This window comes from Nannobrachium achirus, assembly GCF_963921795.1.
Source record: "Nannobrachium achirus genome assembly, chromosome: 9".
NCBI lineage: Eukaryota > Metazoa > Chordata > Actinopteri > Myctophiformes > Myctophidae > Nannobrachium > Nannobrachium achirus.
In genome coordinates this window covers 5,616,040-5,642,973 of record NC_137818.1, presented here as the reverse complement: position 1 = coordinate 5,642,973, position 26,934 = coordinate 5,616,040, and the positions used below count along the sequence as shown (strand labels likewise).

Here is a 26,934-nt window from a genome sequence, read left to right as displayed (position 1 = left end):
ACTTTATTTGTTCCAAACTAAGAAACTTCATCATTTCATCATTAATCATTTCTTCTTTGTGTTCTTTGAGGTTTGTCCTTTCCTTACAGATGGAAATGTGTCTGTTTTCTAGTGCGTTTCCTTATTTTTTAGAATACTCATCCAGTGTGTTTAGTCTAGACAAAATCATTGTCTAGACTAAAGGTCCAAAATACGTCTGTCATTTTTATCTTGCGCCCCTGAGCCATCTTGAAGGTCGGGTGACATGGCCAAAACAGCTAGCAATTTTTTTAATGATGTCATGTACCCCCATGTTAAATCACCCAATCAAATTAATTTATTGTAGTTACTGTACTGAAAGTACTTTCTGTACAGTAACGGCAATACATTAATTTGATTGGGCTAATATGGGGGGGAGGGGCGAAGTCGAGCATCCATATCATTATCTTTTGAAACTGCCCCAACAAAAGCTGTCCGAGGTGTGTTTCCGACTTTCTAAACCAACTTTAAAAATCAATGGTTATACCGGTAAAAAAGTACAAGTCTTCTTCAAAAAAGGTGTCAGAGATTAGTTACGAGGGTCAACACGCTTCTCCCCGTCCCTGAGACGGTTTTGTCGGCCATACCCTGCTGTCTCTTCCCCTAAACCTGACTGGAGCAACAGACCGACCGGAGAAAGCCATATGTCCTGCTGTCTCACCGGAGCACAGCGTAGGACTGAGGTCCGTGGCTCATACACTCTGTGTGTGTAGCCTGTGTGTGTGTGCGTTCGTGCGCGCGTGTGTGTGTGTACACACACAATAGCTCTCGAAAATAGCCGTGCGGTGCGGCGCTAGCCGGGCTACAAGCTAACAACAACGCATCACGTTGTGCGTGGCAACGCACGACGGACGAAGTATACATTCACTACTAACTGATACGGCCCGCCTCCTTTTCAGACCGTTTGAAGAAAGACCACGTGACCTACTGTATCATAATGTTAATCTTCTTTGGCTGTCATCATACCTTTAAGTTGAGTAGCCCTGGTGTAGATGATTCAGAGCATGTGTGGACCAGAGGTGTTGTTGGCTGGATTATTCTTGAAGCTTTCCCGGAAGAGAAAGATCCCATGATTGGCCGCTAGTTGCGCTGTTTTCCCCCCGTGAGGTACCAAAAAGATTTTTTTCTTCCCTGGACTCCATTCATTTTCCCCTTTGATTTTCTAACCTTAATAAACATCGTCATAAATACTTTATGGTTCCTGTCGCTAGTGAAAAACTGCCTTTCAATCACCATGATATGCGTTTTGTGCAAATATGGTCCCATTTATGTTAAAATTGATGATAAAGTTGCGGGGGGCGTGGCCAACTATGCTGATACCAGCCGCCTGTGTTCTTCTTCGTGTGCTGTATTTCGGGAGGCTCCGACCACATTCTCCCATGTATCCCTGCGGTTGCACGTGACCGTTGGCAGCCAATAGCATTCCTTATGATTCCTGGGGTACCATTCAAACAATGATGGCGACACCCATACAAGGGACAAAAAAGCGTCATTTTCGCCACATAGAAACCAATGGCTTCGCATCGTCCATGTTTTTTTTTTTTTTTACAGTCTATAGTGTGGACCTTCTCTTTCTTGTGGATCCTGACCTCAGTCCAGAACCTGGCTTTCAGTGAGTGGATGCATCCAGCGTGCTTTGTTTGTTCTTTTCTGTGTCACAAGTAAAATGGATGTTGACGTGGCACACTGACTGAAACACATGGCACTTCATATCAAAAAGGTTGCCAACCCCTGCTGAATAAATAGTAGGTGTAACAGAGTAGCCCCGCACGAAGCTCAGAAGCCTAAAGCTTCCCCCTGACAAGGAGGGGATTCCCTTTTGGTTGAGCGGCAGACGGTTGGCTTCCCACACTGGAGAACGAGATCCGTGGTTGGAAACTTGGGCGTGACTTTGTTGCTGTGATCCAGCGATCCAGACCAGGGTTGTTCATTTGGTGATTTCAATGTAACGTATGCACCTCAGTGGTGTAAAGCAGTGGTTCTCAACCTGTGGGTCGGGACCCCCAGGGTGGTCCTCAAATCATTTTTGGGGGGGGGGGGGGGGGTCCCCAAAAGATGATTAGCTTAATGTGCAACATTGTTTTCTCACGCAACAGTAAACAAACTAGCATAACGTGTAAGTGTATAGAGGGTATATGCATAATTCTAAAGTGGCAAAAGTGACTAAAATTACAAATTAAACATTGGCCAAATTGTCAAATATTAGAGGCAGAAATTGCAAAAATAGCAGATCTACATGCTCACAATTGTGCTTTATATAGATTGTGCATTACAATCACCCATTCATGCACCGGTGGTGGAGGAAACCATGAAGGCCCCAACCTGCTCACCAGGAGCAACTAGGGGTTCAACATTAACTCAGGGGGAGCCCGGATTCAAACTGGGAACCCTTCGGGAACCCTTCGTGCTCTAATGACGGTTTCTCTACCCCGGAGCTATGCCGCCCCGTGACTTTATTATCTACATTGTCAGATACTTCGGTTTCTCTACCCCGGAGCTATGCCGCCCCGTGACTTTATTATCTACATTGTCAGATACTTGAACGTGTCCTTATTTATCATCACTTTACCCAAACACAGCTCAAGTTCGGTTAGGAGGTTTTTTAACCATTCATGTGGAGATACTAGTTTTGTCCATCATTGATTGGAAAGACAAAGTCAGACGGAAAAATAACCCGATATGGATCCTCAAACCAGGAGGATGGTTTGGTCAGAAGGGCTTTTAATACTTTTCATTCGTTCAGTAGTTTTGTAAAACCCACACGCAGACATAAAGGGTCCATGCCTCCTCACCCCTTATCACTAAACCTATTTGCCTTTTTTACTATTTTGAAAAACATTTTAAAATAGTTTAACAAGCCGATCTACAGTACATTGACACGTTGTGTGTGAGCTTGTAGATCGGCTATTTTAAGTATTACAAAATAGTAAAAAAAAAAAGGCGAAGTTTAGGATGGGGTAAGGCTTGGACGAAAATAGGGCCCAAAGGTGTTCAATATCACTGGTTTATAAAAGAAAATATGAAAACAGATAGTCGGTTTTACCCTACACATGATTTGCACGCACACACACACGCACACGCACATGTACACATACACTTGCACGCACGCGCATGCACGTGCACGCACACGTACACGCGCACGCACGCACGCACGCACACACACACAGACACACACGCACAGTCACACAAACAGACACACAGACACCACTCCTGTGGCCCAGTCACAGTGTTCATAAAACTAGCTGAAACCAGAGACATAAACAAGCAGACATATACGGTATAGGCTGTATGTCTCAGAGGCACCACTAAACTATCAGTGATAAAAACACAAGTAAACAAGCATCAAACTAACACAATAAAAAGCAGCCACATCAGGGCCTAATGAATAACAGAGTGTTCTGAGTCTGGACTGAAAGGATATTAAATGGAGTCGGGACAGAGATGTGATAGAGAGAGGGAGCAATGCTGCTCCTTCCACCGTCGAGGGCAGTGGTTCTCATACTTCTACTTTTCAAGGGTCTTCAACAGGGGCTCCGGACCCCTAGGGGGTCCTCCAAATCTTGTGACATTTTTTTCTCCTTTTTTATATTAACCACTTGAACTCAAACGTCCATATTCAGAGAACTTCAGAGAACAAAAATAGCAGATCTACAAGCTCACAACGCCTTGCAGCGCGAGGCGTTGTGAGCTTGTAGATCGGCTATTTTTGGCAAAGAGGTTTGGTGTAGAGGGGAAAAAGAGCACACAAAGTACAGAGTGAAAGGTCAAGTGTATTAAGTATTGACGGTTCAAGTGGTTAAATATCTGAAAACACAAATTGACATGAATCCAAAATACACTGATGATTGTGCTTTCAAACGATGAAACTATATGGAATCAATGAAAATGTTGTGGGGGTCCATGCTTCATCTCTCTCGATCTCAACTAAGGGGTCCTTGGCCAGAAAGCATTGAAGACCCTGTTCTACATTTCAAGGTCTCCCCTTAACTCTAACATTGTACAAATGGAACCAAATGGAACCTAACAGGTCCATTTGGTTCCATTTGTATACTGTCAGAGTTACAGACTCGTATGGATCATTTTAGACCTCCATAAAGGAACAGGGTCCCTGGAATCCACTTTGAGACCCACTGGTCTATAGGGCAGAGAGAGGTTCTCAAACTATGGGTTGGGACACCAAGTGGGGTCACGGGAAGGTTGACGGTGGGGTCACGCGTTGACAAGTGAAAAGATTTTAATATGTATCCTTTCCATTAAAGCTGTGTTGTGTGACTTTGTTTAATGCAATCTGACATTTAGATCCTGTTGGAAATGATCTTTGACACGATGGGCTTCTCTTTCTGGTTTGACACCAATTCCGATGGTCAAAATTTGATTCAAATCTGGGCAAGAACAGGGAATTTACGTAGTGCAGCTTTAAGTCTCCCTATTCGTTTTTTAAAGGCGTAGCTAGTGAATGCATTTTCTTGATGCTTTTTAACTTAAGGTCCTAGTAACAGCTATAGGCTATAATATTATGCTTCCATTTCCTGTAAATGTGTACAGAAACACTATTCCATATGGCTTTTAAAGACACATAAGAAGCAGGAAACACAAGGTCAAAATATAAGGTTATAAAATAATCAAGATTACCAATGTAAGCTTTGTGTTTTTTAAATTTGCTTTATTTCAAGCGATTGTAAATCAAGTGCCCATAAAAACGTGGTCTTAAGTGACGTTTCCATAAAGCCTCTTAATGCGCATAAAGCCTTTTGCGCTTAATTTTTTTAATGGAAACACTTCAAAATCCGAATAAACTTCATTATCCACAAACACTTTTTGGAAGAGGTGGATGTTGAGGCTTTATCGAATAAACTAAATGCGCGTTTGTGGATGGAAACAGGTCAGACAATAAATGCGAATAGATTATGACGTTCTGGTCCATATCGTCCTGCTATAACACTTCTCCACGCCGCTTAATTAACGTCCATTGTATAACGTTAGCCCACAAAACAAACCGGTTGTTACACACGGAGTGACGCTTCGTCATCACACCGTGTTGCGTGTGCCAAAAGTAGCCGATCTACAAGCTCACAGCAGCTTGCATCTGCGACGCTGCAGGATGAGTGTGCAGCGCAGTCACAGCAGTGCTCACGTCTCTCGGTCTGAAGAAAATCTGCCCCATCCCAGCTCTGTGCACTGTGTGCAAGCCTGCGGGAAGTGTTTACAGCACGACGGTCAGACGGACCCAGGCAGGATCTCCCAAGAATCCCATTTCATCAGTTTAATGGAAACAGGCTAAATTCGCTTTGTCTTAATATGCATTTCTGATAATTCGCTTCCCTAATTCGAATACGTTTATGGAAACATGGCTTTAGTCTGGTATATAAGAACGGTTGAGAAGCAGTGGGGACTGTTTGATTGACAGGAGAGGCGTGGTGGGCGGGGTCAGCGCTGACCCGCCTGGAGCTCATGAGTCAGGACGACCTGCGTGACCTCAGAGGAAGGAGGAGGGGTCACAGGGGTCATGGATGTAGGCCTGGGGTCACAGGTCATGGATGTAGGCCTGGGGTCACAGGGGTCATGGATGTAGGCCTGGGGTCACAGGTCATGGATGTAGGCCTGGGGTCACAGGGGTCATGGATGTAGGCCTGGGGTCACAGGGGTCATGGATGTAGGCCTGGGGTCACAGGGGTCATGGATGTAGGCGTGGGCCTGCAGCAGCAGAACCCATTTATTTATAGCTTCATAAACAATCAGGAGAATCTTCATTGATTGATTGATTGATTGATTGATTGAAGACTTTATTAGAAGTTTGCATAGTAAAAGGTACAGTTTCATGACGGTACAGTTCACTGGTACAAGGTCTACTAAAAGGAGATCCATGAAAAGACTAAGCTTATTTCCACTGGAAACCATTGAAGTATCTCATATAACATTGAATGACAGACAAATAGAACACAGTACTATGCAGTAGATATGTAAAGAAAAAGAAAAAAGAAAACAGTAAGTCTAAACAAACAGTATATACAAAGAAGGGGCAGGGGAGGGTAGGGTTGGGCTAGGTTAGTTTTTTTTACCAGTTGCGAACGGCTGCTGCCTGTAAGTGTTTTTTCAGGGCAATTTTAAAGGATGCTAGTGATCCACACTCCTTTATGACCTTCGGTAAGGCTTTCCACATTTTGGTGGTATAGCAGAAAAAAGAGTTTGACCCTTTGTTGGTTTTGACTCTGGGTTGAAAGTGATCTGTGGCGCTGCCTCTGGTGTTGTAATTATGGACATCCTTAATGTTTATAAAGTATTTTGACAGGTACTTGGGTATCATAGTGGTGTAGTGTATCTTGATTCTACAGCCAGTGGAGAGAGAGAGAGGCCAGGGACGATGGTATGAATGATGGTCCCTGTTCCTGGTAGCAGCAGTCAGCAGTAGGAATGGGACCATGTGGTGAAAAATTATAAAAATAATTGCATGAACAAAATCTATACAACTTAAAACGTCACTTCTTTTAACCAGTTGAACGAATCAATTTGAAACAAGAGCATACCAAATGCGCTTGGACCTTTAAATGGAGGATTTAAGATTGGATTTGCAGCTCAACAAAAGCAAAAGTGTCATAAATTAAAATCTCTGCATTACGATTATTGTGAGTTTAATCACGATAAACGATAATAATGATTATGGACCCATCCCTAGTTCGCAGCCTTGCTGTGGTGTTTTTTGGACCAATACAATACAAGCAGGATGATATGAGGGCCTGGATGACTTTCTCAAGGCCTTGGACGGATGGAAGAACGCTTCATTTTGGTGATGAAAGTCCTCTTGTTCCTTTAACACATCGACTGCCCACCAGGTGGCGCCAGTCATCCCCTCTGAGCGCCCCCATAGCACTTCCATAGAAGAATACGAGGCCCTGTTGCGTCAATGCATGCGTGATGACGTCACTTGGTCACATGAGCGCAGACAGGATGTTATTGTGTAACTTACTGTATGGGCTAGTGTTGATCATAGCTGTTCACTGCCGATCAAAATTTGGACATTTTGCCGCACGCGGCCACAGTTTTAGCCATAAAACAAACATCGGGGGCTTTAAAGATGGGGAAATGCATTGGAGTATACAGAGAAAAACGGCCGCGCGATGCTCTCAGCGTCGACTCGAAGCGACTAGCGGCTAATGGGCTACATCCAGGCGTAGCCCCGACCTAACGGTGAGATATAAAGTTATACTGTAATTACAGTAAACGCGTCCAACGCGTCGTGGGCCTCCAGCGACATCAAATAAATTGTCGCGTAGACACCTCGTGGGCACCCGCTGTGTTAACAACCCATCAAAACCACAAAAGCTTGTGTCATTTTAGATTGTTTTGCGTTGGCTATTCAAAAATAGCAGATGCCGCGTTACGAGCTTGTATGATTGAAAAAATATGATTTTGAAGGAAAAAAAGCTTCTACTGATCTAGAAGGCTGTTGTATAATTGGCTTCAGATCTTAGTGGGTTAATATCCCCACTGATTCCAGGCATGTTGTTAAGGAAGCAGGGAACTCGAGTCTTTTCACTTCGACATGAAAACCTACGTAAGTGTCGAGTTGTGTCAAGTTGAATTGAGTCAGACAACTCTGGGATTGAATTTAGAATATATTTTTTTTATTGAGCTGAGCATAGAGATAATGAAGCTAGTTTGGCGTCAGAACTCTGTCTCTATTCATTCCCTGTAAGCATAAACATTTTAGATACCGGTAAGTTATTTATCAAATAGAATTACAGGGAATGAATTAAGACCCCCAAAGGAGATGTGGAAACAGAGCCTACAGGTGGGATTGCAAAACATCAGCAGCAGCAGACAGCAAGCAGAGCAGCCGCACAGCCAGGAGAGAAGCCAGAATGAAATGAAAATAAAAATCCTCAATAGGGGAAATGCCTGTCGCAAGTTGATGATGTCATAAATGTCACGTCTGATCTATTTATGGCATGTATGTGCAAAAACAAAAAAACACATTTGAAATATCAATTTGATGCTCATATTAACCATAGGATTTGTTATATTTGTTTTTATTTGCACATGCATGCCATGAATTCCATAGGGATAGATCACACGTGACATTTATGACTTGTGACTTGCGACGGGCATTTCCCCTATTGAGTGAAAGATTAGCTATTTCTAGAATAAATAAAATAATTGAGGTGTTTTTAATTTTACATTGTAGTTATAGAGGACAATTATAATGTATTAAGACATGTTTGTCTTATTAGCCAGGGATCCTTTTAAGTACAACATGGGAGTACTTTTTCCACCTCTGCCAAATGACCAGCGGTGGCCCTAGTGGTGTCATGTTGTGTCGTGTCGAGTCATGCAGAGTCGAGGGGACTCAGACCCACCGTCCTGCCATCAATCACTCCATATTTGGAGTGATGGCAGCGCTGGTGATGTCATCATGACGTCACCAGCATGAGGTCAGAGATGGACAGGTCATGATGTCATGCTGCTGTTAGAAGAACACTCAGAATGGAGGGTTTGAGAAGAGAGGAAAAACTGAGGAGTTTAAAGGAAAATCAACAGCTGATAATCTCTCTCTCTCTCTCTCTCTCTCTCTCTCTCTCTCTCTCTCTCTCTCTCCCCCAGGATGTCTGTGGTCTCCTGCATGTGAGTGTATTTTAGTCTTGTAGCATGTGTGGACGTATGTGTTTTAATGTGTGTAGGTGTGTGTGTGTGTGTGTGTGTGTGTGTGTGTGTGTGTGTGTGTGTGTGTGTGTGTGTGTGTGTGTGTGTGTGTGTGCGTGCGTGCGTGCGTGCGTGCATGCGCGTGCATGCGTGTGTGTGTGTGTGTGTGTGTGTGCCATTCTGCCACGAAGCACACTCCATTTATTGCCAGCAGTTCCCCTCTCTCCACGCACACGCACACGCACGCACGCACGCACGCACGCACGCACGCACGCACGCACGCACGCACGCACACACACACACACACACACACACACACACAGGAGTGAGAGTTGTACTTAGTGGTTTTCAGAGGTAGTGTGACTGACAGAAAGAGCTCCCAGCTGTGTGTGTGTGTGTGTGTGTGTGTGTGTGTGTGTGTGTGTGTGTGTGTGTGTGTGTGTGTGTGTGTGTGTGTGTGTGTGTGTGTGTGTGTGGTTTGGAAGGGTCCTATGATTACAGCAAAGCATGATGGGAGTGCAAGAAAGGCCTGTGGTTACAAACGATTAACACACACACACGCGCACGCACGCACACACACACACACACACACACCCACACACACACACACACACACACACACACACACACACACACACACACACACACACACACACACACACACACACACACGTGCACGTGCAGTTAACACAGCAGTTGAACGCCACAGTCAACGTTCACAACGTCTCATGCAGCCAGGCGTATCCTGTCATAAGGCTATGCAAGACTAACTTTAACTTAACTCATACACAACAGTATTGAACAGGGGTCTCCAACCAAGGACCCCTTAGCTGAGAGAGAGAGATGAAGCAGGAACCCCCAATACATATTGTATACAATTGTGTTTCAGATTACATCCTATACTAATAAACGACCAAATGTATGTCTGTCCGATGTCTGACTGATATACACGCATGCTGATGTAGTGATACGCGGAAGCGGGGATTGAACCCGCGACACCCACTCGCCAGTCCAACACACAACCTGTCGTGCTAATAGGGCTGAGCCTGATTAGGAGGGCTGTTGTCACTGGTTCATGGCTGGTACTAACCGTGGGGGCTACAATCACCCCCCTGATAGGGCTCAGCCCTATTAGCACGACTGGTTGTGCGTTGGACTGGCGAGTGGGAGTCCCGGGTTCAATCCTCGCTTCTGCGCATCACTACACTGACATCACTGATACTTGACAGTGCCCAAATTTGGAGTTAACTGACATTACTTCTGAGACTCCTACATTCAATCCCTCATACACTGTGCACACCCCATAATAACCCAAGCTGCACATAATCCGGAGCACATTATATGTTCAAACAGGCAAGAACTAGTTTTCATATAGATTTCATGAACTTGTTTGACAGCACTGTCATCAGTGTTGTGTAAATTCATGTTTTTTGGTTTGTTCGTTGACTTGTCTTTTCTATTAATTTGTTGTATTCATGATCATTTGTCTCTTCAGACATTTAACAACTTAATTTAAACTTTGTATCTGTACTTTGTCTGCTCCCCCCCCCCCCCCCCCCCCCCCCCTCTACTCCAAACCTTAAAAAAGGTTGCGGCCGGGATCCTAACGCCCGAGGATAAGATGTCAGAAAAAATGTATCAACTGTAAAATTCATAAATAAATACATTTACGGTATATGTCTGTTATTTTTGTGCAGGGGCAGACAATCGGCAATGAAAATAGTGTTCAATTGGGCACCCGCTGGCCTGGCCTAGCAGTCCAGGCGCATAACAAATATTGGCTCTGTGCTAGCCTGACACCATGTCGCAGGTTCGAATCCCGCTCCCAACGACCTTTGCTGCCCATCTCTCTCTCCGTGTTTCCTGTCACTATCCCTGCAAGCCAAATGACGTCATGATGACGTTATGACAATGTCCTCCGGTGACGTTCAGAACAAGGCCAGATCACAGCCCATAATGGGGATGATCATGACGTCATTACCAGGACGTCATGTGGACTTTTTTGTTTGACAGGATTCAGTTACTGTCAAAACCTCCACCGGCTGTCTGTCTGTCAGTCAGTCATACGTCACACATCACACATCAAACTTTTTCCCTACTCATATCTCCGCCAACGTTGCCCCGATCCATGCCAAACTTTGCACACATACTCCTTGGCTGCCAAACCACTACCTCCACCCCTCATTTCTCACATGACTCTCTTGTAGCGCCACCATGAGGCAGATTCTTGCAAAACACATTTTTGGACACTGCTCCTACAAATTTTGCCCCAAAATCACGCAAATCGGTACAGAGTATTTCTACAGTCATGTCATGTCAACATGGATATGTCACATTTAGCGCCACCATCAGGCCAACTTTTACATGAGACCAGATGGTCACTTATCTCCCGAAATATGAGCATATAAGGTTATATTCTGGTACATATCTGACTAGTTATGATATTTATCTGGCCTCGATCGGACCCTCTCTGATTAATCCAGGACGTCCGTTTTCGTGGGCAGGATTTATGTTGGATGAAATCAGGTGATATTCTAGGCCAGATCTGACTAGTCATGGTTTGACTTGATCTGGCCCCAATCGAGGTCCAGGTCCTGACCGTGCTTGCTGTGGGTCCCTTATCAATTAAATGTTTTTTTTTAAAGAAAATAGTGTTCAATAGTGTTTAGAGTTGTTAAAAAACACGAGGAATATTCACATGGAATGGTTATCGTGAAATGGCAAACGATCAAATAGGACGCGAACTTGTGTGAACTCACAGACAGACAGACGGACAGACGGACGGACGCTATCTCTGTCATTTCTATGTTCTTTCACCCTCTGACTCGCAATGATGATGTCATCGAGACTACACTGTTTGCTGCCATGGTTACCGGCTCACACACACACACACACACACGCACACGCACGCACGCACGCACACACGCACGCACGCACGCACACACACACACACACACACACACACACACACACACACACACACAGACACACACACACACACACACACGCACACACACACACAGGTTCAACCACATCATCCTACACAGTAAAAAAGTCCTCAGTGGCAAATGTATCCGTTTGTAACAGTAGAGGCAGCTCAGATGGACCCGTACGGGTCCATTTGGGTCCATCTGAGCTGCCTCTACGGTTAACATTAGCACTGAGGACTTCACAGTGCAGCTACCAGCCAGTCAGCCACGCCAAAGCCTTAATTGAAACCACTCGTTGCTGTGTCCGTGTGTGTGTGTGTGTGTGTGTGTGTGTGCGTGCGTGCGTGCGTGCGTGTGAGTGTGTGCGTGCGTGTGTGCGCGTGTGCGTGCGTGTGTGAGCTGTAGTTCCTGACACAGCTCCAAATCCACCTTTTCACCCTCAAATCTCTTTTTCTCTCTTCTTGGCTCAGGACACTTATTCCACACTGTGTGTGTGTCCATGTGCGTGTGTGTGTGTGTGTGTGTGTGTGTGTGTGTGTGTGTGTGTGTGTGCGTGCGTGCGTGCGTGTGTGTATAATATTCACCCCTTGCCAAAGTCTCTGTCTCTACATGCTGATTAGCTTTCCTTCTCTCTCTCTCTCTCCCCCCCCTCTCCCTCTCCCCCCCTCTCTCTAGAAGTAAGTTAACATGCCAACATACAAAGTTTAGAATTATGATTATGAATATTATATTCGGTGTGTGTACTTGTAAACCCATGCAACGTGTGTGTTTACGGTAGCCTAGTGTCGTGTCTCACATGATGATGAGTGAAAATGAACATGTTTGAACCTGTGCTATTGTTTATCCAATGAGTTCCTATCACACCTTTACTGAAATATAACATTATTTATTGTTTTTAGGTAGTGCCGTTGTTTCCTTGTGAGATTGGCACATTTCCTGGGGCAAGCTGCCCAGATCACACATGTCACACGTGTCTTCTTATTTTTTTCACTCTCAGAAAGCACCTGCAATGTAGTGCATTTGAAACTACATTGCAGTGCACATCATGGGGTGATCACTGCTTGCCTCCTGTGAATTGTTTTATTTTTATTCTTGTCTGTTCATTTCGTTGCCGAGTGAGGTCAGCAGACAGAGTGACGTGAGTGAGATGAAAAAACCTGGGTGAAATGTGCTACAGCTAAACAGATGAGGTGTGTAATCAGTAAAGTCAGTAGTCTAACCCTAACCCTATGCATGAGTGTCTTGTGTTAGCCAACGGGTTGAGAAGTGTGCAGGGGAGAAAGCAAGAGGGGATCTCTCACAGGATTGAGGAGCAGAGCTTTATAGGGCGTTGGCACCCGGGCCCAGGTGCCTGCCAATCTGCCTAACGGCCATCAATGAGCTGCTCCCCAAGTAGCCTCGCGTAGCCAGGCTTACTCATCTGTGAAGAGAAAAGCCTGGTGACAATATCAGGCAGAGACCGTTCAATTTCCGCCACGAGAATTTCACCGGAAGACTGCAACGCATGACGTAACGTCCGTTAAACACAGCACTTCCACCACTTCCGCTAGAACCAACCGGAAGTTATATTGTGGCCAGGGTGAGTTCTGATAGTGCGGGGCCTTAAAGGACAACTTTGTTTTTTTACAACAAGGGTTCATATTTTAGATTGTAATTAGACAAAAGAAAAATTGAGTGTTAAAATGTTTTCATTTGCTTCGTTCTATTGTTTTATCGCGTTTACCGTGCTAAAATGTGGGGCATACGTACGCATGGTGGCATGCGTACAAGTTGTCTTTTTAGACACAATAAGCCAGCAGTTTCTTTATTGCTATTTACAGTAACACTTCTAGCCCCCATATCACATCCAACCATGAAAGGTTGTGTTGTATCTTGGGAATGGGCTTATTCTGTGTAAAATGACATATTTAGCCACTTGTACGCATGCCCCAAACCACTGAAATAAGAATCTCTAAAACAATAGAAAGAAGTAAATGAAATGAATTTAACACTCATCTTTTATATTATTTAATTACAGTCTAAAATATGAACCCTTGTTGTAAAAAAACTAAAGTTGTCCTTTAAGGGGAGCAAATGCTAATTTCGTGCAAATCAGTCTAAAAGCGCCAAATTTTGCACAGATGTAGGCCAAGGCATGATCTAATGATTTAGCTAGGGCGCCCGAGCCGACAACCTTCGGGGTCACCACAGTGGCCAAATCAAGTTGGGCTTCCATCGACTTTCTATACAGGAGGAAAATGCCCAGAAACATTTTTTTTCTGGGTATTTAAATAGGATGTGAGGGGTCTAACTAGGGATGCTGAATCCATTGCAAGCATTTGTTTTGCACAAAAAACATTCCTTGGGCTACAAATGGCCCCAGAAAACGATGGTTTAGTGACGAAAAGTGATGAGTCGTCACTTTTTATCACTAATCACAGTTTTGTGGGCGTTTTCTGGGGCCATTATATCACAGTGCATTAGTAATTAGTACAGCACAACTTCTCAATTCAGTAGCCTCAGTAAACCTTTCCATCAGCATCAACATTTTCAAATTCCCTCCTCATTTCTGTATACTTATTAAAATAAAGTGTCTTATCTAATCCTTTGTAGCTCAGTGTGAACTCAGCCTGACCCCAGCAGTCTGTGTGTTGTGCATCAATCTGGACAGCCAAGGGTGTCGCACCACATTCTGGGCCCTGGGAACATTTTGTGCTTTAAAGGAGTAGTTCACCCCCAAAATGACTTTTTTTCTATTGATTACTCATGCCATGGAGCAGGGGTGGGAAACTTTGATGATGGAGAGGGCCACTATATTTTCACATTCACTCCAGAGGGCCACAATGCATATACAGTCAAAAATAGTAGATCTACAAGCTCAAAACGCGTCGCACTGCGACGCGTTTTGAGCTTGTAGATCTGCTATTTTTGCTATATTTGAATTGGAATCCGAAATAAATGTTAGATATTTTTGAATTGGAATCCTGAAAAGTAACAATTTTATTTAATATGAAATGCATTTATGTGTTCTTATGTTAACTTTGTGAACTTTGTGCCCCCGGGCCGCCAGTTGCCCATGTATGCCATGGAGAGTAGAGTTCAATAATATTTTGGGTTTTTTGACAAAAAACTAAAAATATTATTAAACTCTAGTCTCCATGACGTGACTAATCAATAGAAAAAAAGCCATTTTGGGGGTGAACTACTCCTTTAACTATTGAATAATAGCAGATATAAAAGCTCACTGCGAGCTTGTAGATCTGCTATTTTTGAAAAATGGTGAACATGTGTGCAAGACTTTGAATCCTTCTAAGGTTTTAAAAAAAAACCTATGTTTCTATGTCAGTGGTGCTCATACCTTTTTATGTGAAGGACCCCCAAAATGATATGCATTTGGCCACGGAAAATATTTAGTTCCAGGGACCCCTCCCCAGAAGCAACATTTTAGTTACAAACTTTAGCTTCAAAAATACATATATTCAAAGATTCGCACACATTTTCACGACTATTCAAAAATGGCAGATCCACAAACTTGCAGTGTGGCGCTCGGTGCCGCACTATATGAGCTTGTATATCTGCTATTTTTCAATAGCTAAAGTATAAAATAATGAAGGCCCCTCCACATTGGGCCCTATAGTAACTCAGTCCCACTCCCCCCCCCACCCTTGTGACGCCCCTGTGTATAGTGTATACATTGATTTGATGATGTCAAAGGTTTTTCCTCTACTGACACTTTCCAACAGTTTGTGAAGCAGTCTCTCTGCCAAATCCAATCAAGCTTTTTGAAGTCAGCTAAAGAGCAGAACAAAACTGCTTTTGCGTTTGTTTATGTGGTTGTCAATTAGGATGCTGAGGGTGATAATATGCTCTACTGTACCATAATTAGATAAAAAGACAGTTTGGGTATTTTGCTTCAGGACATTTATTTTCAGCGATGAAATGTAGGAATGCATCTGTGGTCTCTGTCTGTCTGTCTCTTATCTGTCTGTCTGTCTGTCTGTCTGTCTGTCTGTCTGTCTGTCTGTCTGTCTGTCTCTTATCTGTCTGTCTGTCTGTCTGTCTGTCTGTCTGTCTGTCTGTCTGTCTGTCTGTCTCTTACATTCACTTTGCAAATCTTTCTCCTACTCTATAATCAAACAGAGGCCTGTGTGTGTGTGTGTGTGTGTGTGTGTGTGTGTGTGTGTGTGTGTGTGTGTGTGTGTGTGTGTGTGTGTGTGTGTGTGTGTGTGTGTGTGTGTGTGTGTGTGTGTGTGTGTGTGTGTACAGGGTGCAGGTCTGTGACAGCAGGTCATTAGACTCATGTTTCACATTAGCATGAACTGAATAAGATTAACACACACACACACACACACACACACACACACACACACACACACACACACACACAGACACACACACACACACACACACACACACACACACACACACACACACACACACACACACACACACACACACACGCACACACGGAGAGCCGCAGACATGCACACGCACACCCATGCACACACACTTGACATGTATTTTAAAATATAGTTCACACCCACACTCGGAGTGTGTGTGCGTGCGTGCGTGCGCGCGCGCGCGCGGCGTGTGCGTGCGTGTGTGTGCGTGAGAGAGGGAGAAAGAAGAGAGAGACATTATGAAACCACCAGTTACTGAGGGCATTTCTTCTGTTACTCTGCTGCCTCCATGTGGCCAGGGTTGGAAAGGACAGAACAAGCCTGCAGTGTGTATTTTACATGCTTTTATATCTAACATGCTTTTTACATGTTTAAAGGAGTAGTTCACCCGCAAATGTTTTTTTTCTATTGATACTCACACCATGGAGACTTGAGTTCAATAACATTTTTTTTGTATTTTTCGCATTCCTAAGACAAAAAAAAATGATTATAGTAAATTTACCCCCATTGATTCCGGATGGGGACCCGAATGCATTCGGGTCCCCATCCAGAATACATTTACTGTACATTTATTCTAATCAAATTATTGTCTTAGGAACACGACAAAAACAAAAAAAATGGTGTGAGTATCAATAGAAAAAAAAAATCATTTTAGGGGTGAACTACTCCTTTAAGCAGAACAGTTGCTGGGGCAGCAAAGCTGAATGGAAGAAGCAGGAGTCTAATTATGTGTCCAATAACCCGTCCAGGTGTTCATTTCACACAGGGGAAATTCAATCGTCAACGGCAGTTACAGTTTCTGTTTTCTTTTCTTTGATTTTCATGAGGATTTTCACTTGATTTTGCCATTGTTTACTTTATGTGATCGTGTCTGCATCTTCCAGACAGATTCAAAGACATAGTCATAGCCTGTTCCTTAGAAATTATCAAAAGACTCAGCCACCTTTTATAAATATCACAACTTTTAATGTTAAAATGTATCATACATAATATATTCTGAAGTGTATAAAAGAGACATAAATTAAGAACAACACACACTGGATTTCACAGAGTTGTCAGTTAAGGCAGCTTAGAAAGGATCAAACACACCAGGGGTTCCCAAACCTTTTTGGTTCAGGGCACCCCTATAAATATTTATTTCATCTGAGGCACCCCTACTCACTCCCAGCACCTTATATATTTTAGCGATTATGTTGCGAGGAAAACGTATAACGAGATAATAGCCATGTTGGTTAGAACTGACTGAAAATACTGACTTCAAGTTTAAAATGATACGAAATATTTTTTTAAGTGTCCAAATTAATTCCAAATATTATCAAACTATCTCGTGGCACCCCTGGACTGCCGTCACGGAACCCCAGGGTGCCCCGTCACCCACTTTGAAAACTCCTGACACACACACACACACATTCACTATGAACCTCTGACTTATCAGAAAACAAATCTTCTCATATTTAAAAACACATTCTTTCACAAAAAGGTTGCTACTCTCAACGAGACACTGTTGTATCTATTTACAGATGGATATTCAGTCCAGTCCGGTCCGGTCCAGTCCAGTCCAGTCCAGTCCAGTCCAGTCCAGTCCAGTCCGGTCCAGTCCAGTCCAGTCCAGTCCAGTCCGGTCCAGTCCGGTCCAGTGTGATCCAGTTACCGGCTCCACTCAGCAGGAGGGTCTCTTGGTCCTCTGGGCTTCTTTATACGATTATTAAAACCTGATGATATAAAACAATATGTACATTAATTATCTAATGATATAAAACAATATGTACATTAATTATCTAATGATATAAAACAATATGTACATTAATTATCTAATGATATAAAACCATATGTACATTAATTATCTAATGATATAAAACAATAAGTACATTAATTATCTAATGATATAAAACAATATGTACATTAATGATCTAATGATATAAAACAATATGTACATTAATTATCTAATAGTATAAAACAATATGTACATTAATTATCTAATAATATAAAACCATATACGTTAAGCCCTTTGCACACAGGACAGTTGCGGGGTTTTTTTTTTTTTCGTTTGCTGCATGAATAAAACGCATTGGAGTTGGTGTGCAATGCTGTGCGGAATCAGCGCTGCGGATCCCAAAAGGAGCCATAAAAGGAGTGTTGAGTGTAACTTGAGTCTTTACCGCACGCGACAAGATGCACAAATCGAACTGGGATCGATCGAGAAAAAAAACGCACGGCCACAGCCACTCGTCACACGGCTAATTTGGATCCGGTGTGCATGAGGTCGTAGTGAATCATTGTTTTCTTTTAAAAAAAAATGAAATTGTCAGTTTTATCCGTGCGGATAAAGCGCCTGTGTGCAAAGACCTTATAAGTCCTATAAGTCTAATCATATCAAACGATATACAGTTACAGTAATATAAATGCATACTGTACAATAACATAACATAGCAAGATAAGACAGAGAGACAGACATCCCACTAACCAGACAGACAGACAGACAGACAGACAGACAGACAGACAGACAGACAGACAGACAGACAGACAGACAGACAGACAGACAGACATGCAGACAGACAGATTTTCAAAATGTTGCCTCTCTCTTAACCCTTAAGTTCTGTTCAGATTCACTACACCTTCGTTCTGTTCGGGTCATTTTGACCCGGTGGATATTTGGTTTAAAAAAAACAACACTAATATAAATTTTAACTTAACAAATCATCATGATACATTGACTTTGACTCAATACCAAACAATTCATATGATATATTTGGTAAATGTTTGCATTTCTGCTTTGCTATATCACATTAAACACTGAAAGAGCTAGGCGTTTTTACTGATTTAGCTGAAATCCATGTAAAAAAAACAACTTTGTTTAATACTGGGCAATATTGCTCATGCTTATAGGAAGGGGGGGAGGGTTCGGAATGGGGCTTCGGAAGGGGGGTGTTAGAAGTGGGGGTGACTGTGTGTCTGTGTTTTGGCATAATACTGTGTATTTCTGTGCTTCCGGGTCAAAATGACCCGAACAGCACTTAAGGTTCAAAAAATATGAGGGGGGTGTAGCATGGGTGTAGTGCAAAAATATTTTTTTTACATGTTCATCTCAGAAGAATCTTTAAGGCCAGTGAGTTTCAGGTGGAAACATTTTTAACTTCTACCTTTTTTTTCCAAATGAAAATGTAAAACGGGTCAAAATGACCCGAACAGCACTTAAGGGTAATACGTAATAAGTTTGACCATTTGGCCAATATTGAAATGTTCTAGTACAGTTTGTTGATTATTGACGCAATCTTATAATTATCCCCCCACCCCTCATTTTAGAGGTATTCAAAAAGGCGTAAAAGTGCTTAAAATTGTCACTTTAGTACCAGTAAGACTCCCTAAATCGGGAGATAAGCGACCGTCAGGTCGCATACACAAACTGACTACATGACTCTAGACATACTGTGTACCGCTTTGCGTGATTTTAGGGCAAAATCTGTAGGAGCAGTGTCCAAAAATGTGTCTTGCAAGAATCGGCCTCATGGTGGCGCTAGAAGAGGGCCATGTGAGAAATGAGGGGTTTGGCAGCCAAGGAGTGTGTGTGCAAAGTTTGGCATGGATAGGGCCAACGCTGGCAGAGATATGAGTAGGGGAAAAGTGTGATGTGTGATGTGACTGACAGAGGGACGGACTGACTGACAGCCGGTGGAGGTTTTGATAGTAACAGTGACCTGATGGTTGCGATAAGCCCTATTCACGGCCCGCCCACTTAGTAAATTTCTCAGCAACTTCCTGGTGCTGACGTCAGCTTTGAAGGGTAAAATAACACAGAAATCGCTGGACTTAAAGCCAACAAATCATTATTTCGAACGGTAAAGTAAATTATAACGCTTTGTGCCTTTTACTATCTTGTGTTCTTGATCATGCTAGCCGTATTTTATACTGTACTATTCGGAATTTGCATTACATTTGTGATTTCTGTGTTAACTCTATGGGCTTTTAGCAGGGGTTTACCTTTCAAAACGTGACTTCAGCACCAGGAAGTTGCTGAGTGGGCGGGACGTGAATAGGGCTAATTGTGTCTTCACAGCTCTTACCAATTGCGTAACCTAATGAAGGCTCTGTTCCATTTAAACGTAAAACACAAGCACAGTCAAACTTTAAAATGTCAAGGACCCCCATAACTGTGAGTGTACAAATGGAACCATTTGTACCCCCCCCCCCCCCCTCCCTAGCCCTCATGCTGTGTTGTTCACAGGAGTAAAGCACTCCCAGAAGCCACTCTTCAACCATGAATGTTTTACAGTCTCTTAGAGCATAGATGACTAACACTAACCCACCAGTCAGTTGGTGGTTTAATAATGGTGATGGAGGAGGTGTGAGAGAGCGGAGGATATTTTTACATTTACCGTAGTCAGTGGTCCCCAAACAGTGGGTCGGGATCCCAATTGTGGGTCGTGGACACATTCTTATGTAAAAAGTAAAAACCATTCCATAAATTAGAAAACAAAATGTTTAAGAAGTAGTGAAAATAGCCGATGTACCAGCTTAAAAAGCGGCGCCAGGCGATGCGCTGTGAGCTTGTAGATCTGCTGTTTTCACTAGTTTGGGAACCCGGTCAGTTTTCACTAGTTTGGGAACCCGGGATCCCTAGGGGGGTCCCCAAGTGATTTTGGATGGGTCCCCAGATGACAGTAAGTGACAATTTAAGGACTTCTAATACTAACATTGTACCCAAAAAAATAACTACACTATACTATATAATAATTGGTCAAAACGTTTTTAAATAGCTGATCTACTAGCTCACCACCTCGGGGTCTCCAACACAATGAGTTTAAACTGCATCAAAAGCGGTTTACACTTTAAAACTATACATTGACTATTTGAAAATAGTACATCTACAAGCTCCAAATACAGCCAAGATCTTGAAATATTTGATAATATTGTGATTCATTTTTAAACATTTTAACAACATACATTTTGTATGGGACGGGGCATGGGTTGTTTTTAATGTTGTTTTTATGTTCTCTCTTTTTTTCTTTCTTAAGGAGTGATTAAAGATAGCAATATGGAGGGAGGGCTGTGGAAAGGGAGAAAAAAATGTCTTTACAATATTGAATTGATGTTAAATGTAAATTGTTGAAACATATGTGACATGAATAAAGATATTAAAAAATAAATAAAATAAAAATAAAACTTTATATTGCTATAGTGTGTATCTGTTCAGTAAAAAGGCTCTCCCCATCTTCCCAGCTCTTTCTTGAACAGAACATTTCATCCAACCAGGACAGAGAACTCATTTGTCAGCTTCACTTTTATATTGTTCAAGTTCCCATGTTGTTTCATCACCTCCAACATCATGTTTCTCCTCTCCCGCTCGGAGGGAATTGGTATCACGACCTGAAAATGTGTTTTCTGTTTACCATAGAGAGTTACTGAACAAACACTGCATTCAGGGACGTGCTGGCCATTGGGAAAAGCGGGACAACTCCCGAATGGCCGGTTCATTCCCGGCCGGTCCAGGCCGGCCATTAGGAAAAAAATAATAATAAAATGTCGGCCGTCGTTCCATTTTGGGGGCTGGGTGGCCAACAAAGTAAATTGTCACTGTCGGGCAGAAACCTCGTATCTCCAAGTTTCAAATTTGTAATTTTTTTCGCAAAGCAAAGCTCTGCTTCATCATACAAGGCTGTCGCACAAAAGTAGTGAAAACAGCAGATCTACAAGCACACAACGCCTCGCGGTGCGAGGCGTTGTGTGCTCGTAGATCGGCTGTTTTCACTAGTTTAAATCATTTTTAAAATGGTTTTGGACATACAAGGTTTCCACCCGACAACGACGAAATATAACTCATGTAATTGGCCCACTGGCTTGTCACTTGTCATGATCTGAAATGGCAAATCTTTGAGTAGCAGCAGAGATCTCTCTCTATAGCGCGCAATGAGGGCCTCTACAACACTTTTTCCCGGGCTGAATCAGGTGCCCAGCACGTCCCTGACTGCATTGATTGCTATGGAAATACAGCTCTATTTAACACTTATTCTGACAAAATAAACCCCGCTACCTGCCTGTGCTGCCTGGCCGTGAAAGGCCTTCAGTGCCTCTACATTGATTACAACTCAAGGAGGGGGAAAAATCCAATTCAGACACATTTTGAAAACAGCTTGTGCTGGAGTCAAATAAGGACTTCTTCAATAGTCTGAATAGTTGAGAGTTCTCTCTGGTATCAGCACTAGAGACCCGTTGAGGTGGACAATGCAATCAGTGCGACGGTCGAGTGGTTTTTCAGAGAGTTGCAGTGTAGTTCTGTGAATGCATCGTGAAAACAATACGGCAAGAAGAAAATGTACTTCTGAATACTTATAGGAAGCAGGAAGTCCAGCACTGAAACTAAAAAGCTGAGTGAGCAACTTTGACTTGTAGTGGAGTAATATTTGAGCAGGAGTACAGTATGTTTTGACTATGTTTTGACTGTGTCTAAAAACCTACCTTTTTAACAAAGGGTTTTCTTAATTATTACTGGGCCTTATCTTTTTTATTGTTCTTGCCCTGTATTTCTTAGTTTTAGACTTGACCTGTTTTTAGTATAACAAATGTGATTGTCTGCCTACTTGCTGTTTTTATGCCTTGCTTTTAACCCTGTAGCACGTTGAGATTATTTTGAATGTAAAGTGCGTTATTAATAAAATGCATTATTATTATCATTTATTATTATTATTACTTTGTCCACCACTAGAGACAGACAGACAGACACAGGGATGTGCAGAGAATGTTAGAGAGGCAGGGGCTGACATTTCTAAAAGGGCCTTTTGGTGGAAAATATCGAAAACAGCTCACAACGTGTCGCAGCGTTGGAGGTTGGCTATTTACGGTGATTGATACCACGCTGAAATCAAATCAATACTGGAGATGCGACGTAACGGCATGGATTTCTACACAGCGAGGGCATTTCTTTCAACATAAGATTATTAACATCAAGTTCAGGAGAGTTTGGACAAGGCAATTCTCTTGAATGCTGCCTTCAGGTATGGCATGGAAAGAGGGGGCATTTGCATTTCCTTCACCACAGTAAAAGCTGCATTCATGGTCTGGAGAGGGCACTTTTTACAGACAGATAAAAGGGCAGGGGCTCAAGCCCCCTTTGATGTCTACAGTATGTGTGCACGTGCCTGGACAGACAGACAGACAGACAGACAGACAGACAGACAGACAGACAGACAGACAGACAGACAGACAGACAGACAGATGTACTACTAACCCATGGGTCCGGGTGTTTTGAGTATAGTGGATACGTCTTCATAATCGTCATCAGCAGAGGCGTCTGTGGACGAGTGTCTCTCCTCAATAGAGGGACATCCAGTCACTGTGGGGACATGGACATGTCTTTTATATGTTTATCTGATGTAAAATAAGATGTCCAAATGTACAATAATGTGCACCCTGGTTTAATACGCCGCCTAGAGCCCAATCATATCTGCCAGTGGCGTCAGTTCAGAAAAAGCTAAGGTATGGCAACATGACTGGTGTCTTGCACGCGCGAAAAGGCACGCGTGCCAGTCATGTTGCCATACCCTTTTTGCATTTGTAGTTATTTTACTGTAATCTAACAACATAATAACCAGCACAGATAGACAAAGAGACATCCATGGATTTACATTTAAAAGTAACTTTTATTTCCCCCCCCTGGACCCAGGGTATGGCAGCTGCATACCCCTGCCATACCCAATTGACGCCCTTGATCTCTGCTTAACAGTTTGCCAGCCGCGCCTGAACCCCCTGAACAGAGGTACTGCCGTGCGATCTGCGTTTTATTTACAAACATGTTTTAAAAAAGCAATACACCAAATGATAAACAACGCCCTCGGGTCGATCAGAGCAAGCCCGCAAAGCGTGCATAGCGTAGTGTTTTGGTCGGCCACTTACTTAGAAGCTGCTGAAGGCTGTCTTTCTGCCGTTCATTTGCATGGAGCGCGATGGGGTAATCCGCGAGAAAAAACAGCGCTCGAAAGTACATTACGTCCTCCTCGCACAAACATCGATCTAATCCAATGCAATCCACTCATTCCGAAGCCTTGATTTCGTCTGTCGTCTGAGCGAAAATGATGAGGAGACGCGCTGGGCAACTAGCTGCTTACACAATGCAAAGGCACGCAATGGCCGCTTGTGGATCCAGTTTCAGCCCCAGCCGATGACGTCATCACGTTTCTGACGTGATCCCATCTCAGACCGTCTCTTAAAGAGACAGAGCACGACCGGCGACTGTATTTTAAAAAAAATTATGATTAATTTCATAAATTACGGGAAAGTACGGGAAAGTACGATGGCGCACTGGGTGGTCCGGACAAGTACGGGCAAGTACGGCCCGGCTTTATTAAATCCAATGCTGATCCCAACTTTGGACCTCGACCCTCGATGAATAATGTTTAGCCAAAAAGTGCAAACTGTTTTTAATCAATTTGAATATCTTTGATTATTACTTTTTTTCTGAACATAGCCTATATAACTTATAAGCAAGCAAGTAAATACACACACAGTGAAACCGCTTAAGCTCTATTCAAATCATTTGTAGGATGCCGAAGCTCACAACGCTCAGCATCGCAATGCAACACCATGTGTGCTTGTAGTATTAAAACATGCTTTTATTTAAAATATAGCCTATATATATATGTTCAACTATAGTGACATGCCCAAAAAAATGGATGCCAGGTTGAAAAAAATCTGAGCGCATGCATGGGTTGCATATTTGCAGATACAATCTCTTCAACAGAGTCTAATAATAGCTGACGGCCGGACTACACCAAGGCTTTTCACACGCGTCAGTGCATAGAAGTTGCTGCATGCGCACAGCGCGTTTGGAAAGATCAAATATATATCAATGATAACAGCTACACCAAGCTCACGGATTATCGAAACGAAGCGGATAAAAGCGCCAAACCTTTTTTGAGGCTTCTTTAGGACCTATCGATGGATTTTAGCCTTGGGTACCAAACTTTATTTTGAAATTTACCCATAGAATAATCCATATCAAGTTGGGCTCCCAACGACTTTCTTACAGGAGGAAAATACCCAGAAAAAAATAAGTAGGATGTGAGGTGTCTAACTAGGTTTTTTTTTCACGATTCTGAATCCATTGCAAGCATTTGTTTTGCACAAAAAACTTTCCTTGGGCTACAAATGGCCCCCAAAAACACCCAAAAAACAGTGAAAAATGATGACTCATCACTAAACCATCGTTTTGTGGGGCCATTTCTAGCCCAGTGAAAGTCTTTTGTGCAAAACAAATGCTTGCAATGGATTCAGAATCATGACAAACCCCTAGTTAGACCCTCATATGGGAGCTTGATATGGATAATTCTATGGGTAATTTTCAAAATAAAGTTTGGTACCCAAGGCTAAAATCCATCGTTAGGTCCTAAAGAAGCCTCAAAAAAAGTTTTCGTTTTGATAATTTTGTTAAGCCAAACCACTAATAGCGCGAGCCCCGGATACACATGCTGTAAAAATAGGATTGGTTCTATCTTGTAGACGCGCGTATCAGTTTTGTAGACAAACTCCTCAGCTCTCCCGCACAAATACCCCCTCCTTGGTGTAGCCAGGGGCTTTTCACACACGCATGGACAGCGCACGCGTGCGCACACATTTTCTGGTGTAGTCCGGACGAAAAATATCTTAAGTCAGTCTGGTTCAATACACACATGACTGATCTGGGTGAGGTAAAAAACCTACAGCTAAAACATTGTAGGTAAGATATTTATGATGTACAGTATTTATATTAATAAACATATTGTACAGAACACCATACAATCTTTTTTCCGTGCCCTTACCTGGAAACGGTTCATAGTCTTTGTGGTTGCCTAGCGGTTCTGACCCCTCCCCCAGCCTGTGATTGGTCGGTCCTGCCATGTCGTAGATGGGATTGGCTGACAGGCCGGAGGAGCTGATTGGCTTAGCCCGGGGTTTGACCACGCTGTAGAGGGGCGTGGCCGCGGAGCCGGGCAGGTCGTTGTCATAGATGACGTGATGGGAGGGGGGCGTGTCTCTAGAAGGAAACACACACGATATGATCAAGTACACCTCGCTCTTCAACCTCCCAAGATATTCACACACCTCCCCCTGTGGTGTTCCCTTCACTGGCTTCAAGTTGCTGCCGGTACCAAGGATAAAACACTGATGTTGTTGGCCTACGAGGTAACCAAAAGCTTCAAGACATGATGCAACCAACCCTACAGCCATGATGCAACCAACCCTGGGACGCTCCACGCGTCCCAGACTCTTCTCCTTTCCCTAAAACACCCTGGACGACGCTCCACGCGTCCCAGACTCTTCTTCCTTCCCTAAAACACCCTGGACGACGCTCCACGCGTCCCAGACTCTTCTCCCTACCCTAAAACACCCTGGACGGCGCTCCACGCGTTCCAGACTCTTCTCCCTTCCCTAAAACACCCAGGACAACGCTCCAGTCCACATATCCTAGAAATGTCTCAATAGAAGACCAGGGAGACAAAATACAACCACCCCAATTGTTGTGACCGAAGGTCGCAGTTTACCATGAGAAATGTCACAGCTTGTCTCCGTGTGTGTACACATTTTTACAGTCTATGGGTTGGTTCCCTTGACACATCACTGTGATATCTCAGGTGATATCATAGTTGACATCACCTATGTAAAAGTCCATATATGGGTATTCCCTAGAATCCCTTTTATGCCCATATATGAAGATCCCTGATGTCATCGATATATATCACTGGCCAGATGGCCAAGACATGGCCCATATCTGTGTGGCCTGCTCAGATAGGTATTAGGGATCTCCATGTATGGGCATAAAATATATTGTATGTTGTGTCATGGGAACCACTCTAACAGAATCCCTTTTATGGCCATATATGGAGATCCCTGATGTCATTAATATTAAGCCCATATCTAACAGGACTTCATATGGGAATGCCCATATATGGAGGAAGAGAGCCCATATCTGCGCGGCTGGTTCAGACAGGGATCTCCATGTA

The 26,934-nt window shown here is 43.2% G+C and overlaps 1 protein-coding gene across 1 annotated transcript in view; it reads right to left on the bottom strand.

Annotated features, from left to right (window-relative positions):
- Nucleotides 1–17,033: 17,033 nt before the first annotated feature.
- ptpn18 (protein tyrosine phosphatase non-receptor type 18) overlaps nucleotides 17,034–26,934 on the bottom strand; it is a 47,998-nt gene continuing 38,097 nt past the window's right edge. The window contains exons 14-16 of the mRNA XM_080733373.1: nucleotides 25,753–25,967; nucleotides 23,187–23,291; nucleotides 17,034–17,676 (exon numbers count right to left, since the gene is read on the bottom strand). Of these exons, the coding sequence (XP_080589499.1) occupies nucleotides 17,612–17,676; nucleotides 23,187–23,291; nucleotides 25,753–25,967 (385 nt within the window). The 3' untranslated portion in view covers nucleotides 17,034–17,611. The remainder of the gene's footprint in view (nucleotides 17,677–23,186; nucleotides 23,292–25,752; nucleotides 25,968–26,934) is intronic.